Source organism: Montipora capricornis, chromosome 2 (assembly GCF_036669925.1).
Source record: "Montipora capricornis isolate CH-2021 chromosome 2, ASM3666992v2, whole genome shotgun sequence".
In the NCBI taxonomy this organism is placed as follows: Eukaryota; Metazoa; Cnidaria; class Anthozoa; order Scleractinia; family Acroporidae; genus Montipora; species Montipora capricornis.
In genome coordinates this window covers 30,721,399-30,736,996 of record NC_090884.1, presented here as the reverse complement: position 1 = coordinate 30,736,996, position 15,598 = coordinate 30,721,399, and the positions used below count along the sequence as shown (strand labels likewise).

General features: G+C 38.4%; 2 protein-coding genes across 2 annotated transcripts in view; both read right to left on the bottom strand.

The window, feature by feature from the left end:
• The window catches only part of LOC138037110 (uncharacterized), a 16,176-nt gene extending 10,721 nt beyond the window's left edge, over positions 1-5,455 (bottom strand). The window contains exons 1-6 of the mRNA XM_068883107.1: positions 5,297-5,455; positions 4,006-4,484; positions 2,833-2,925; positions 1,666-1,755; positions 957-1,010; positions 738-824 (exon numbers count right to left, since the gene is read on the bottom strand). Coding sequence (XP_068739208.1) covers positions 738-824; positions 957-1,010; positions 1,666-1,755; positions 2,833-2,925; positions 4,006-4,484; positions 5,297-5,433 — 940 coding nt within the window. The 5' untranslated portion in view covers positions 5,434-5,455. The remainder of the gene's footprint in view (positions 1-737; positions 825-956; positions 1,011-1,665; positions 1,756-2,832; positions 2,926-4,005; positions 4,485-5,296) is intronic.
• A 2,655-nt stretch (positions 5,456-8,110) lies between these two features.
• The window catches only part of LOC138037109 (N-lysine methyltransferase KMT5A-like), a gene marked incomplete at its 5' end in the record, with an annotated part of 22,757 nt that continues 15,269 nt past the window's right edge, over positions 8,111-15,598 (bottom strand). The window contains 7 exons of the mRNA XM_068883106.1: positions 8,111-8,197; positions 8,875-8,955; positions 10,015-10,077; positions 10,561-10,659; positions 10,890-10,982; positions 11,059-11,191; positions 15,012-15,077. The remainder of the gene's footprint in view (positions 8,198-8,874; positions 8,956-10,014; positions 10,078-10,560; positions 10,660-10,889; positions 10,983-11,058; positions 11,192-15,011; positions 15,078-15,598) is intronic.

Genomic DNA, 15,598 nt, shown 5'->3' with positions numbered 1-15,598 from the left:
TTGTCTGGGGTATCACTATAGTTTCTAGGTGAATAGCAAGCAGTGAGTACACCTTATGACATTAAAACTACATGTAATGTTCTTTTATGCAAAATATTTTTTGGGATAATAGACACTGTAAATAGTCTCCTTTGGTGGATACAAAGCAGTACAGAGCTGTGAGAAAACAGCAATTTACTCCTTTCGACCACTGCGTGTCGTCTTGGTGTCCCGAGTCAGAAAGTCACTACTATGCTGTTCACCAAGAGACCATGACGGTCACCCATCCCGGTATTTAAACCCCATTCAACTGAACAGGACTTAAATACAGTAGAAAAAACGGAATCTGTGTTTTACACAACGCATGATATCAAGGCCATTTGTGCCAGCTAGCCAGTCCACGACGGCGTACAAATGCAGAAATCCTCATACCATCACAATTATTGATACCGGAGACACGCAAGACTAGTACTGGCACCATTACAATGTGGTTTTTCCTCCGTCGAACACAACAAATAGTCAAAATGAAAGGTAGAAAAGATTGTGCAAAAGAAGCCAACTCAATTGGAGACAACACATAACGTCTATCATGCACATCATTTCCTATCGACCTCATTTTTTAAGAGGGGGGAGTTCTAGTCCGACGTGTCCCCTAGCTATTCAATGGAAAAAGACCCGCTATATTCCTATATACGAGAGCCGAATTGCTGATAAGTATATACTTCAAAAGGGGTTCCAATTATGAAGACCAAACTCACTCTTTGATTGCTTAACTGAACAATGAACTCCCTCCTTCGTTGATTTTTTCTGGCAGTTCCTGCTTTGATTTCTGGTCTTCTCGGGTACTTTGTTATCATATGAAAGACAAAAAGACAAAGTTTTGATCAAATACTCAACAGACACTAAACACACTCAGGTGACACACCCTTGACACACCTCATCATGTAACGAAAGCAGTAGTCTTGCCTAAAACTTACATTTTGCAGCAGAATTGACAGAGGTTGTGTTTTCCTTTTCTGGATCGTTGGAACCTTTAAAAATGACAAAGCATGGCAAGTCTTAGCACCCATTTCAAATAGCGCTGATAAACAGTATTTATTGAAGTACTTTAAAATGACTCGCTTTCAATAACTGCGTGGCTCGCATGTTGATTCTCGGCTCATGTTGACTCGTGGCTCGCTTGCTGGCATATTATACACATTCCAAGGCGGGTGGTGAAGTAGAAGAAAAATGTTAATCTTGTATATAATATCAACAGTGATTACAAAAATAAAATTTAAATCCAAAGAAAACACAACACTGATTGCAAAGAATATGAATGAAAAGTTATTCAATACATATAGGTATATCATTTTAAGTTTAAAGATGGAGAGTTGCATAATACATAGATTCCAAGAAGAACAAGCTGAACCCGCACATCTTTATACCTCCAGTGCAAGAAGACTAAAAAAAGCTACTCACACCAAAATTCTATATTGCAGGTCAATGCCGGAGACAAGGCATTTTTCCAGATGAACCTATTAGTATCACAACTATACTGGTGGTAACTTAAAAGATACATGTATTTTAAAATTACTTTGAAAAGGTTACATGTCTTTTCAAATCTATGCCTAAGGGCGAAGAGAGAATGGTTACATATCATCAAGTTTGGGGAAACAACAAAAAATAGGGACTGAAGGATCTTACCCTGTGCTGGCTTTCCCATGGAACTGTTAACACTTCGCTCAGCTGGATCTTTTGCGCACATTTTCCCAGATTTGGTTTCTTTGCTTCGAGCTGTACAAAATAACAATGCATTAACCTGCCTGCTCCCATAATCGACCATTTGGTAGAAAAGAACATTCCTTGCACATTGTTTCCCTCAACCATTGTTGCCACAGACACAGGATTTTGAAATTCCCTCACTTTTCCCTGACAATGTAAAATTTCCCTGACCAACTAAATTTTAAAAGATCACAAATTAGTCCTGGTAATGGCCTCAAACCATTTATTTATGTTTTTGGAAAGTCACATGCAGAGTACAGTTTATTAACATAACATAGAAAACATCAGCTTCTCGTTCAATTCCTACCAATCCAGCCAATTTCATGTCCTTAAAATGTCACAAACAATTGAAAATGTTAGAAAACAGGGAAAACAGAAGAAAACAAATTGTATGATTTCATTCAAAAACATCACTGAGTTGGCAATAAAGAAGTTAAGACTCTGAAAATTTAATTTTTCCCTGACTTCTCTCAAAGAACTAAATTTTCCCTGACTCAGAGTGAAATTCCCCGACTTTTCTTTAACCTAAAGATTTTTTCCCCTGACCATTTCCTGACCGTAGCAACCACGTCAAATACTCAAATACTGCCTAAGCAAGATATCAAGCTAGCATGGCTATAAAATAATTGTCACGTCTTTATAATCATATACAGTGCGTTCATTTCAAATGGATCACTGGCCATGTCTGACTGCGGTGACATAAAACACTACTTTTAAATAATTTTAGCTATATTTTTGACAATGTAATTACAACTACATCGCATCGGAACAGGTAAGGGAGATACAAAATTTTAGTTCTTGAAAATGTAAAGAATTTTGTTGTTCTCCCGACCTATTAATAGGACGCATATTTTGGAGACAAAAACTCTTGCAACCCTAATTAAGTGATTGGCTTGATATGAATGTTCACTTTGGGGAAGCAGGTGTTGGTAGGGTGCAAAATTACCATCTCTGACTTCCTTACTTTTACCTCCAAACATAACCCCTATCACTATCAATAAATGTTTAAACAACATAATTGCAAAATACTTTGCTTATCATGTTTAGTCACTCTATTTCTGACAGTGCTAGTAATGGAGGAAAAGTCACCTGAGGTAGTTCCTTCAGCAGTCTCAGTTGAACTTTCAACATCATCCTCATCTTCATAATCTGTGTCATCGGATAGATCTGGTTCTGCAATGTCTGAAAGAAAAGTACAAAATCTAAATGAAGTTGGCTATGATGTAAACTAATAAGAACTAAATTTAAGCAAGTATACCAAGTTTTTGAAGGAGCTCTGCCATGACATTTTAAGTGAACAAACTGTGGCTTATTCTGTCTTGCAAACCTAATCTGTTTTGCAGCGGCAAACCGCTCCCGCTGTACGCACTAAAAGAGGTTTTGTCGTCTCAGTTTAGATAATTATTGCAATTTGAGCAGAAAGGAAATTGGGATTGACAAAGCAGAGTGTAGGACGTAATGGCTTTCCCATAGGTTCAGCCATCTCATCTTGTCAAAAATTAATTTTTCGTTGAGAACAAATCCTTTGATTCAATTCATTGTGATGCAAAAATGTTACCATTAGCAACGTTTTCTGCCACTGCTATGATTTAAGGACGTTCGCGCGAAATTTTTTCAACATTGATTTTCTTCTGAAACTTTTACCACTGTAAGATGATGAGTTAGTTATGTCAGAAATGTAAAAAAAATGGGGGGTCACCGACTTCGTTTTGGAAATCGGGCTTCGTTATCGAATAAGGCCAGTGTCTGTAAACCCAAATATTGCAATTAAATCTTTGAAGTGAAATCTTCTCTGCCAAATATTGTTTAAGTGGCCTAATTAAGTGAATTTAGTCAACTGATGAGGTTCCCTTAAAGATCAAGTTCGCATTTGGCGACCACAGTTTCACGCGCCTTGCAGCCGCAAGATGGCAGGATTTGATGTCCCGTGAGCAGAAACCTTGAAATTTTTTGAACTTCCCACATTGATTTTTTGTTCATTTTTGGACAACGTGGAGATAATAAATAAAATCCGTTTCTGGAAAGAAAAATAGGGGTCACCGAACGTCCAAGACCGTTAAATCCAGGCAAAGCTATAGCAATGGCCTTTTGCCCTATCAGTTTTCATTTTATTACTTAGCTCGCGCGCTCGTGTATGACGTGGCGTGTGCATTTGCGTGCGCAGTAAGGATGCGCAGAAACAATTGGCGCGAACGTCCTTAAACAGGCCTTGAGAGCACCTGGCAGTTTTACAATAACTTTGTAGCATTGTATTTTTCTTACCATTTAGATTTATCTCTTGTAATGTTTTCCCCGCAAACTTTCTCGTTTCCCCTTGATCAACAGTGAGAAGTAGTTTGCTCACTTTGGCGATTTCTATTGTTGATTCGTGGAGCCGGTAAAAATCCCTATGAACACGAATGTCATGACCCAGATGCCTTGCAGGCCAGTCCACTTCTTTCTCTTCCATGGAGAGTACTTGGGAAATAGTAGCTATATACTTTCTCAGTTTTGTACTTGTTATATTGGCAGGGTTTAACAGAGGTGGTTGACATTGCATTGAAATATTTCTAAGGCAATCCCAGGCTCTCATGCACTGTAATGACTGCCTGTTTGGTCTGGCAAATACAAACGGATTCTTCTCAGGAATGGCCACAGCCTCTCTTGTCTTGATAAGAAGATCAATGCTCCTGGTCATCTCAGCGGTCAAAATAACTGGCACTTTTTTTCCCCTCTTGCCAATTATTTCAACCATGTCCAGCCTGTTCAAAAACAATTCACATTCTCCGTGACAGTAGGAAAGAAATTTACGGACATATTTAAATTATATTTAACCGTGTATATTCATTGACTGCATTTAATGGGGACTTTTGGGTTTTTTACTGTTTAACCCATTCACACCATTAATGCCCTCGGACCCCTTCCCCCCAATTGACGAAAAGACTCCCTTAACCCATTGACCCCTGAGAGTGACACTTATTTTTTGTAACAAAAGAAACAAGCTTTGGGTGTCATTATTTGAAAGTAAAATGACGAAGAAAACAATGACCAGATACAAAAATGCCCGCAAACAAATTATTCCTTTGCCTTGTGTTAATAAGTCCTAACTAGCCTCGTTTTACAGCCCAAATTCTTTCAATTTTACAGTGTTACTGGGGCTAGTTATGCCAATTAACACAAAGACAAAAGAATAATTTGTTGGCGGCCATTTTTGCATTCGGGCAATACAGTAGTTTAACGAAACTCCAGCTTAAAATGAATGCAACTTCAAGAATTCACTGAATTCGTTTGGGTCTTGAATCGTAACTTTTTAAGTTCCATTCATTTTAAGCCGGAGTAGCGTTAAACTATGTGGCTCAATTGTGAACTGTAATCTATCCAAGAAGGCAACACTAATTTGCAGCAAAACTTAACTACCGGTACATTGACTAAGACATGCTTCACACGTTACTTGCTTCACATGCTTCACATGTTACTGTACACGTAACAGTACTTGAAAAAGGAAGCATTGTAGGGGCGCATTAATAAACAATATGAATCAATGGAATCCTGACCTACATGTAACCTCTCGTACCTCTTCGACAATTCCTTTTCAAATTCACTTAGTGTTGACATAATTTCTGGATTGTTGACCTGGTTCCAGTCTGGTCGATTGAGGTAGCTTTTTAAGAGCATCCTAGAAGCTTCTCCTCCCCTCCTCTTGTTAAACATCACTAGTCTGGCTAGAGTAGCTTGAGCTAATTTACTCCAGGATTCCAACTGACTTGCATTATTGAAAGGACACTTTTCCTCAGTTTTTCAAGGTCTTCTGCAAGTGGCAGCAATTCCACCCTGTTAAACTTCTGTGTGCCAAAAGCGCGGAGGGAATGGTGTGAAACACGATGGCTCCACTCTGCTTCTATTAGTTTTTCAAAATTGTCGACATCTTCCAGTAGTGAGTCATCCTTCCTTCGCAATGCATGGCCCCGAAGGACGTTTACACACTTTTTAAGGGAATGGCCGATTTTCAAGGCCAATGATGGTGTAGCTACTTGATGCACACCGTCGTCAAATTGGAACTTTGAAAGGGCTTTCACAGCGCTCACCACAAGATCAAATTCTTGAGGCTTGATAAAATCTGAAAGGTTGGCGTCAGCATTGACACTTGTTTTGCGAAGTTGAAGCAAGAGTCTAGCAAGTTCTCTCATCTTTTGAGATACGAAGTTGTTTTGCTTTTCTCCATGTTTTTCAATGAGCAACACCCCAATTTCCTTGATGAGCCAATCATTTCTAGCAATGAGGGAGATTTGATCGCTTTTCATAGTCGCAAACAATTGACAAAGAATACTGTCACTATAAATGGCTGGAAATAACTGCAATCTTGCTTTTTCCTGAACTTTACGGTGCTTTGGAAATTCATCTCCTTCTGGTTTGAACTTGCACAATTTAACATGTTTCCACAATTCTTGACGCCTTATGAATCCAAGGCAATAATTGCAAGGAAGAAAATCTGAAGGACTACATTCTTTTCCAGAGGTGGGACGTCTAAAGACAATCAGCTCTCCTTTTCCCGTCTCCAAAACATTTAAATTGTGGTGATAGTTCCCTAATAACCGTAGTTTCTCAAGGTGTTTTTTCCTGGTTGGTGACCGCTTATTGAAGGAAAGGGCAATAGCAACATCTCTTTCAGTCTTGTGTTTGAGCTCATAATGCCTTGCAATTTTAGACACCAAAACGCCACAATAAAAGCATGCTTGCCTTTTGTCATACACTCTTGTGTTGGACTCATTTTTTTTGGCACATGGTACGGACACTAGTAAATTAAAAATGATAGATTCGCGGTTAACTGCGAGCACTATTCAAGGGGGGTGGCACTTAACTACAGAAGGCCAATGGTTGCAAAAAAAAGAAAGGTTGCATGTATGGTTCTATAAACTAACTTTTTCAATGGAAATCTGACATCACTTCAGTCAGAAGGCGTATGCGCAACTAGTCTTAGTTCTTTGCCGTGCGTTTCAGTGAAAAACAGATAAAAGCTCCCAGGAAATAAAATCATTTTTCGTAAACTGTAGCATGGAGTTTCTATTTGGACAAAAAATGGAACTGATATTTCGAAAAGTGTATCATAGGAGGACCTTATGACATCACAATTTTTTAAAGAAATCATTTCCTTTAAAATCCATGCTACACTTTTTGTGTTAGAATGTTCTCATGCTGTTCTGTTTAAAAGATGTGAAAAACATAGTTAACTTGCTGAGTGTTTAGGCATTTTCTGTTTTGGTCACGTGATTTACATTAATTGTAGCAAATATGGTTGAGAGTCGAACCATACAAAGGAATGTTAAATAGAACACAATTGGCAAAAAAAGGTTACTGTAGAGTTAAAGGGTTTGAGAAATGACTACTTGAAGGGGTCCATAGCAACCAACGGTTTGGTAGTTAAGAGCCACCCCCTTAATAGCGCTGAAATCCGTATGCCATCACAATATCACAAGACCGACATGATCAGGATACATTCTCCGTTGAATGCAACAAATAGTCAAACTGAACGTACACATGATAATACCGTGGAACCCCGCTCTACGGACACCCGTATATAGCAGAGTTTCGTTTGTCCCCACGAAAAGATCATATATTTTCTCCAAATTTTACCCGCTTAATATGGACACCAGTTAATACGGACAACGGACAATTTCCTTTGTCCCGAGTCACAAACTCTCATATGTGGTCAACCCCGCTTTACGGACACTGGTTATGTGCGCACTGTCTATTTTCATTGTCACAATTATGTGCTAATCGTAGACATTGTACCTTATCAAATAATGGCAGATTTCTGCGAGTTTAGTATTATTTTCTTACTAACAAAACAGACGCAAACTATAGCGTGACATGTTTAATTTTGATCAGTTTGTCTTTCTCCCGGTGTTTGGTCCTTGAACTTTAGTCCTTTAATAAATTTTTCTGCCTCCTCTTACAGTTTCACTTTCTTGGCATTTCACTGTAGTCATTGCTTGTGGCCTTTTTCATCTCTGACAGTCTTGTCGTGTAAGCAACTTACGTTTCCTAGCCGAAATGTCTGCTGTAGTCTTTTAGATAGTTAAAACAAGTGTTCGAGACATTTTTCTGAAAGCCAGCCTAATACGGAAACGGACAAGATGGCATGTCCCCTGGGTGTCCGTATTAACTGGGTTCCACTGTATTGTGTAACACAAGCCAATCAATAGGAGACAGAATGTAACATCTATCCTGCACGTCATTTCCTACCAACTTCATTTTTTAAGAGGGGAGAGTTCTAGTCCGACATGTCCCCTAGCTATCAATGGAAAAGACTTGTTATATTCCTATATACGAGAGCCAAATTGCTGATAAGCAGTTCAAAAAGAGTTCCAATTAAGAAAACAAAACTCACTCTTTGACTGGTTAACTGAACAATGAACTCCCTCCTTTGTTGATTTTTTCTGACATTTCCTGGTTTGTTTTCTGGTCTTCTCGGGTACTTTGTTATCAATATGAAAGACACAAAGGCGAAGTTTTGATAAAAAAAACTCAGCAGACACAAAACACACTCAGGTGACTCATGCTTTAAACACCTTAAGATAAAACGAAAGCAGTGGTCTTCACTCGCTCAGTGCCCGAAAAAAAATAAATCCAGGTTGTCCCTGTTTCAAAACCCAGGCAACCCAAAACCGTAAATTTGTTTGCGCTGACAAATCCTTGGTCGCCCGTTAGGAAACCCGTTAAGATTAAATTCACGCCTTTTTTAGACGCAGGTTGTTTACCATTTGCCAAAAATTCCCGGACAATCCGATAGGAATAAAATGGAACATAAACTAGCTTTTATATTATTACATCGTCTTAAAGTGAGAAATTTTGACTTTGCAAAAGAAAAGGTAACCCTTAGCAACAAAATACATCGTGAAAGAAAATTAATTTAGTAAAAATACATGTGGCATTCTGGCCCAGAGCACTCGCGGGATTTGACAGTCAACTTGCCCGCTACCTGCACTGTTTAGGGATTCCATCGCCATTCCCCCTAACACAGGAATCAAAAACATGAAAAGACTAGAAAGTACCCGCTAAATATAGCGCAAGGTGAAGTCATTTTCAATATGGGTGCCAAAAAAATCACTGCTAAAATGGTGAATTTAGCTAAGTTAAAATCATCCTTTGTACCTGCTGAGTGTGACATATTGTCTTCATCGGAGGACGAGCCCGAAAACAAGCGTTTTCTTCTTTTCATATTCTGCTTGTAACCTGAAGTACAAAAAAGTTACGATAAAAGTTCTTCTGGTAAAAATAACTACATGCAGATACTCAATACAGTATGTTATTCAGGCAGAGACTGAGTATTCAGAACTCGTTTTGATAAAAATTAAGAAATTAAATTCCTGTGGAATGCAATTAAGGAATGACATGAAAGTACTATAAATGTTTATCTAAGTCATTGTGTTTCATCTCCTTAAATCCTCTTCTATGTTGCACCTCTGTTCTTGTCACCAACAGGGTTTCCTTATGGCTTGAAGAGGGATGGGGGGGGGGGGGGGGGGGAAGGGGGGGCGAGGAAGACGGTTATCCACCCAGAGCAATTTTATTGGCTTACGAGTGCCATTCGGTTTTGACTTTACTTTCCCGTACAAAACTTAAATGAGGTAAGCTCGAAAGCACGGTGAACGAGTTTCCCAAGTCAATGGGTTAACCCATCCACAACTCAAACACCCTAGGTGCCCCCCCACTCCCCACTGACGAGTAAAATCGTCTGAAGTTACCCCCTCCCCCACTCAATTGACAAGTAAAATCGTCTGGCGTTAGACAAGACAGAGTAAATCTGGACATAATTTGACTGAGTTTAACCCATTCACACCTCAAACTCCCTAGCACGCCCCACATTTACGAGTAAAATCGTCTGGCGTTAGAGTAAAACCTGGACATAGTTTGTATAAGTTTAACCCATTCACACCTCCAATGCACTAAGACGCCCCTCACACGGTATCGGAGTGCATTCATCTGTGACTAAGATGCAACAAAGTGCGGTTGTTTTCGCATTAAAGGGAAGGGGCAGGAACGTCTGCAGCAGACTCGGTTGTTCCGAGTTTGGGGCCTCAAAACTAAACTTTAATATTGAAATAATTCAATCTATTAGCTTTAATATGATATACAGTTTGACTCTACAAAAAATAGCAGCCCAACAATTTCCTTTTTCCTCGGACACCTCATTTTCCTTTACCAAGACCTATACGAACAACATGCAGAAATTTTTGTCGCAGTCTTCTTTGTGACTACTGCTGGATTTCATGCATTTAACGCTTAACTTACTTTTAGAGCATTGAATGTCATCATTTTCATCTTCAATGACATTTTCCTCATCCGATTTAGGATCTGCAATGGCGAGGCAAACACTTAATTCTTTTGCAATAACAAATTGTTATGTTTTGTATAAACAAAATGTGCCAGTACATGCTGCCTTTCTTAAAAATAAATAAATAAATAAATTATTATTATCTACTATTTAAGTATGAAATGTACAGAGAAATGATCTGTTCCAGTGCAGGCAACAAATCAAGTCAAACAAAAATGTTAGTTCTTAAAAAATTTAAAGATTTTAATTTGCTGTTGTCTTTACCTTCTAAAAGACTGCATAATTTAGTGACTTGATGGGAATGCTCACTTTTGGGAAGAAGGTAAAGGTGGAGTGCAACGTGACAATCTCTGTCTTCTTGCCTTTACCTCCAAACATAATTCCTTCACTTTCAGTAAATGCTAAATCAGTCAACATAATTGTTTAATACCTTGCTTATCACTTTAGTCACTCTATTTCTAATGGTGCTGGTATATCACGTGCATAACTGGAGGAAATGTCACCTGAGGTAGTTCCTTCTGAATCAGTAATCTCATTTGAACTTTTGTCCCAATCCTCATATTCACAATCTGTGTCATCGGATAGGTCTGGTTCTGCGATATCTGAACAATAAGTTAGTCAGAAATATTAATATATTCATGACAACTAATGCTAAATTAGAATTCAGATTTAAGCAGGTGAAAGTTGTAAGTCAGATAGGAATGTAACCACCTATGACCTCCTCAGTTATCTATATGCCTTGTAACATAATTCCTTCTTTATCAGTAAACTCGTTCATCATAATTGTATGATACATGTACTGTCTTTGCTTGTGAGCAAGGAAAAAAGTCACCTGAGGTGGTTCCTTCAGCAATTTCAGTTGAACTGTCATCACTGTCATCATTCTTAAATTGTGTATTATCAGATAGATCTGGTTCTGCATTGCCTAAAGGGAAAGTACAAATCTAAATGGAAATGGATATCTTATAAACTGGAGCAACAAAATTTCAGCTAGATTTTACCAGATTTTGAAATGAGCTCTGTCAAGGCGCTGTCAATGTCCAAGCTGTCATCAATGACATCATCCACACTTGATGTTGCAGCACAATCAAATTTTTCAGAGTGAGCCTTGCTTCTTGAATTTGCCACAAATTCCTAAATAATAAGGCACTGTATTGACATGGAAATTTCATAAAACTTCTTCAGATGTTAATAGTGAAGTATATTTTTGGGAACATGCTGCAGTATGCGTGAAGTAATTGAGGTCAACATAATCAGGGTGCATAAATTTCAAAATATTAGCATGATGTGACCTCAGTCAATGGGCAGACATGAGTGACACGTAATGATCAGGGTTCTACATGTATCTACATGTAGGAAGATTCTACTCCTCAAATACAGTACAATGTACCTTCCCCAAAATGCCCAGCTTCCCCCCAAAAAATATTTTTAGTCATTACAGTATACAATGTTTAAGTACAAGAAGGTCAGTGCACATGAAGTATTAAATTATTCCCTGGGGACTATATGACAAGGAACATGGAGTACTACAAACTCCTGGCCTTACAGCAGGCTCAGTTTTCGTACTGTACATTCTGTTTATGAGTTGTTAGCAAATACCAGCCCTAATTGTAACATTGTTAGAACGCGGCAGGTTAGTTTTAGAACATGATCATGACTAAAAAATAAATAAAATACCATTGTAGCAAATTTCTCAAAATTGTGTCTAAAAATGCACCAGATTGCATCTCAGCGCATGTTCATTTCAAAAAAAATTTCCAGGGGGCATGCCCCCGGACCCATGAACGCAAAACGTAAGTTACATAACAATTGAAACTATTTACCACAAAATAATAAATAAAATAAGAACTGGACAAGTCACGATTCATTTTCCAATTTAAAAGGAGGCATTCATTTTCCATTTTATAATTTAAAAGGAGGCAGTGTGGCCCAGTGGTTAGGACGCTTGCCTTGAGATCTGGAGTTCCCGGGTTCAAGTCTCGTTCTGACCACTCGTTGAATTTGATCCTGGTAGTCCCTGGTGGCTATTTACAAGTGCAGCTGGGAAGTTGAAGCTGGTTAGCCTCCCGCCAGTTGGGATTCTTAACAGTTGTTGTTATTCTGTTCCGTCGTTTCGTTGTGTTTCATTCGCCCTGAAAAGCCCCTTTGGGGAGCGGTCAATTAAGCATGTATTGTATTGTATTGTATTGTAACAGAAACCCATAAGGGTTGAAACGTGTAACGCGCGTTCACAGCTTCCGAATATTCAGTGCTTTCTGATTGGTTGAATGTTTCAGTGCTAAGTACCATATTTGGAAACCCCTCGCTGTTGTTGCTCCAAAAATGGTACTTAGCAAATTGAATATTCGGAAGCTTGTTTCCCAGCACACAAGGGGCCGTTACACATTTCAACCCTTATGGGTTTCTGATTGTAGTTAATGCGATTTTTGAGCGGAATTCGCGCCTTTTGTTGAAGCCATGCAGATTAAGTGTGAATTATTGTGTCATCCAATAGGCTTCTCTGGTAAGTAGTAATTACTGGTCTAAGTGTAATGGAGTTTGGAAGGATATAATTTGTTCGATGATGACAAAACTCATTTGAGAAATGTTGTGTTAGGAACTATTAAAATTCACTGCCAATTCACATGTTCTTCTATTGTTGAGCATAATTATTTCAGGCCTTCTGATATTGAGTGATGGTGCGATTTCGCACAATCCACCTCAAATCGCACCCGATCGCACAATTCACAAAAAATCGCATAATTCACAAAAGAACGCACAAAATTCATAAAGTAAAACATAAACCTGCATAAATACGATTTACCTTGTTACCTTCAATTTCGTAAATATTCGAAGTTCAAGGCATTATTTTGCATGTGGGGGGCCTGGTACGAGTCTCATTCTTAAAGAGTTGACAATTGGTGTAACACAAACACGCCCTTTGTTGAGATTACATATAGCAAATCTGTTCAGAAATATAATACTGAACACAAAAACAAAGTGTAAGAAGCTAGTCATAGCATACGGGAATATTAATAATTATTGATCATTCATTTGGCATGTTAAGCTGTGTCCTTTCAACTTTTAACGTGGTGCACCAATAGTGCAGAAGACCTCATTTTTTTTACTTGTCCCACCTAAAGTCGATCAAGATTCATAATTATTGTTCCCTTATGTTCAAAATGTCTTTAGGCAGTAAAAACGTGTTTTTTTTAATCCTGAAACCTTGAAAAACAAGCTTAAAATTGCTCAGAAAAAAATCGCATAATTGGCCTTTTTAATCGCATAATCTGCCCTGCAAATTTCGCACAATTTGCATTTCTTCATCGCACCCTATCACAAGGCCTGATATTTGATTTATGGTTGCCGAATCTAATTTTAAACTCAGTTGATGCAGAACCCACATTTGTAGATCACATTTACAGCATGTTGCAACGTAAATTACATTTTAGGATGAACAGGACAAATCTTTGTCGGATAGGATATTGCAAGTAGTACACAAATCACACCTATTTTTATCACATTTAAAACAACCGCCCTTATTGACCGCCCGATAAGCAGCAGAGCTTGGTCGGAATTTAGATGGCACCAGAGCACCGGTTTCAAGCTACAGTACCTTATTTGGCTTTCTCATCGATTATGCCCATTGCTAAGTCCCCATAACTACATGCATTTTTCGGACCCATGGCCGCACCATGTTTTTGTACAAAATTTTGTTCAGAGAAATGGCAATTGTTGACCCGGAGACAAATTTCAACAGCCTGCGCTATGCAATCAGTAGAGGGAAATTTAGAAGATCTAGTATCAAGGGCCTTCCTAACAGTGGTAATACCCAAGTTGTTGTCAATGTTAGAAAACATTGACACCACATCCTAGGAAAAGAGCAGAGAACCTACCCTGAGGGAGTGGACCTTTTGCATGCAAGGCTTGTATCTTGTTATATATATATACTGAATCAACTACGTTTAACGGTTGATTTATTACTGAACAGATGCATCGCCAAATGAAATGGATTTTTTTATTATCGTAAAGAATAAACCAATTTCTGTTTGTTTTGGTCACGCATGACTGTGACTGCCCAAGTATTTTTTGTCATGTTTTTCATTTCACACCAGTTTGCTCGTCCTTGTTAATTTCATGCATTAAATAATGGTTACCACAAAAAATCTTTTGATTTCACTTTAATAATTAAAAGTGGTTAAGGGCACACAGTGCTCAAGTTGAAACAGGATGGGTTATGCCCAATTAAGTCAAGAGTCACCAGGTGATGGCATTTTCAAGTACAATTTTTGTGGGTGGTCCGATCCACCATCATCAGAGTTCTGTCTTAAGGATGTATTGTTTGGGGGAGAAGTTGGAGGACTCTGTTATTTTTGTTTTGAGCGTGCTGTTCATGGACCGTCAGCGGGGAATTTATTACAGTTGTGTTTAAGGGCCCCTCTTTGGGACTATGCTAGCCTTAATTATAGTCATTCAGAGGCCTTCTGCGGGGAATGTGTTGCGCTTGACCTATTGCATAACTTTTGTCACTTGCTTTACTCATACTTTGCTTTTACTCATATCTTTTTGTACTTCTTAATTAAGCTGCTTATATAAGCCAGTACCGGTAATTTTTTTGTTGATTTCGACTAAATTCCCTTTGTTTTTCCTCCCTAGTGAACTGCCATTCGCAGTCTCGCTCACTCTCCCTTGAAGGCTACTGCGCACGGGAAATGTGCCATTCATCACGGCCAGTACCCAGTTTTTCGCAACATTAATCTATTCTCTAGACTAAGAAGTCGCCTGGTAGTTTTGGGATGTTGTCACGAGGTTTTGAGATAAGTTTTCAAGTTTGTGGCAAGTAAACAGCCCCAACAGCCAAAATTATTCTCAAATATGTTGGTAAGATTTCTTAGTGAATTTCGTGTTATTCCACATGTTTTTGTGAGTTTCGTGGGATTTCGCGCATTTACCTTCTAATGTACATTAAACTTACAATAACTGTCCAATGAGCTTGGTGATTTACAGGAATGACCCACTTCTCTTTCTCCAATAAATTGACCTTGAACAGAAGTGACACTTCATACTGTAAGCAAATTTGTGACTAAGTCCAAAGTGAAGTTTGTATCAACAAAGTTGAGCATTCATTCAAAGTTTTAGCATTCTTTTGAATAGGACAATCGCTTTAATTTAGTTAATCTACACCATTGCACAGAAATCCAGCCACAGAATTGAGGACTGTTCTTTTAAAATGTGCATAGACGCAAACATAAAACATGTCTCTATTTACTTAGTATACATGTAATGCATGCCAAAACGACAGGTATATCAAATGACCTTAAAATTACTTAAGACCATGCGGTTCTTTTTTTGATGAGGAGTATACAAATCTGACCATTTTGTGTTTAAACAAAAAAACAACATTATACACTACCTACATTATATATAGACTGAATTATTTCACCAAACTCAGTGTACACATAGTGATACCAGAATTATTTTCCAGAAAAGTATATGGAGAACCTCAAGTTTTCCAGTTTAATTTAAAACGTTGTGGGTGTACGTGGTATCATCAAAGCAGAG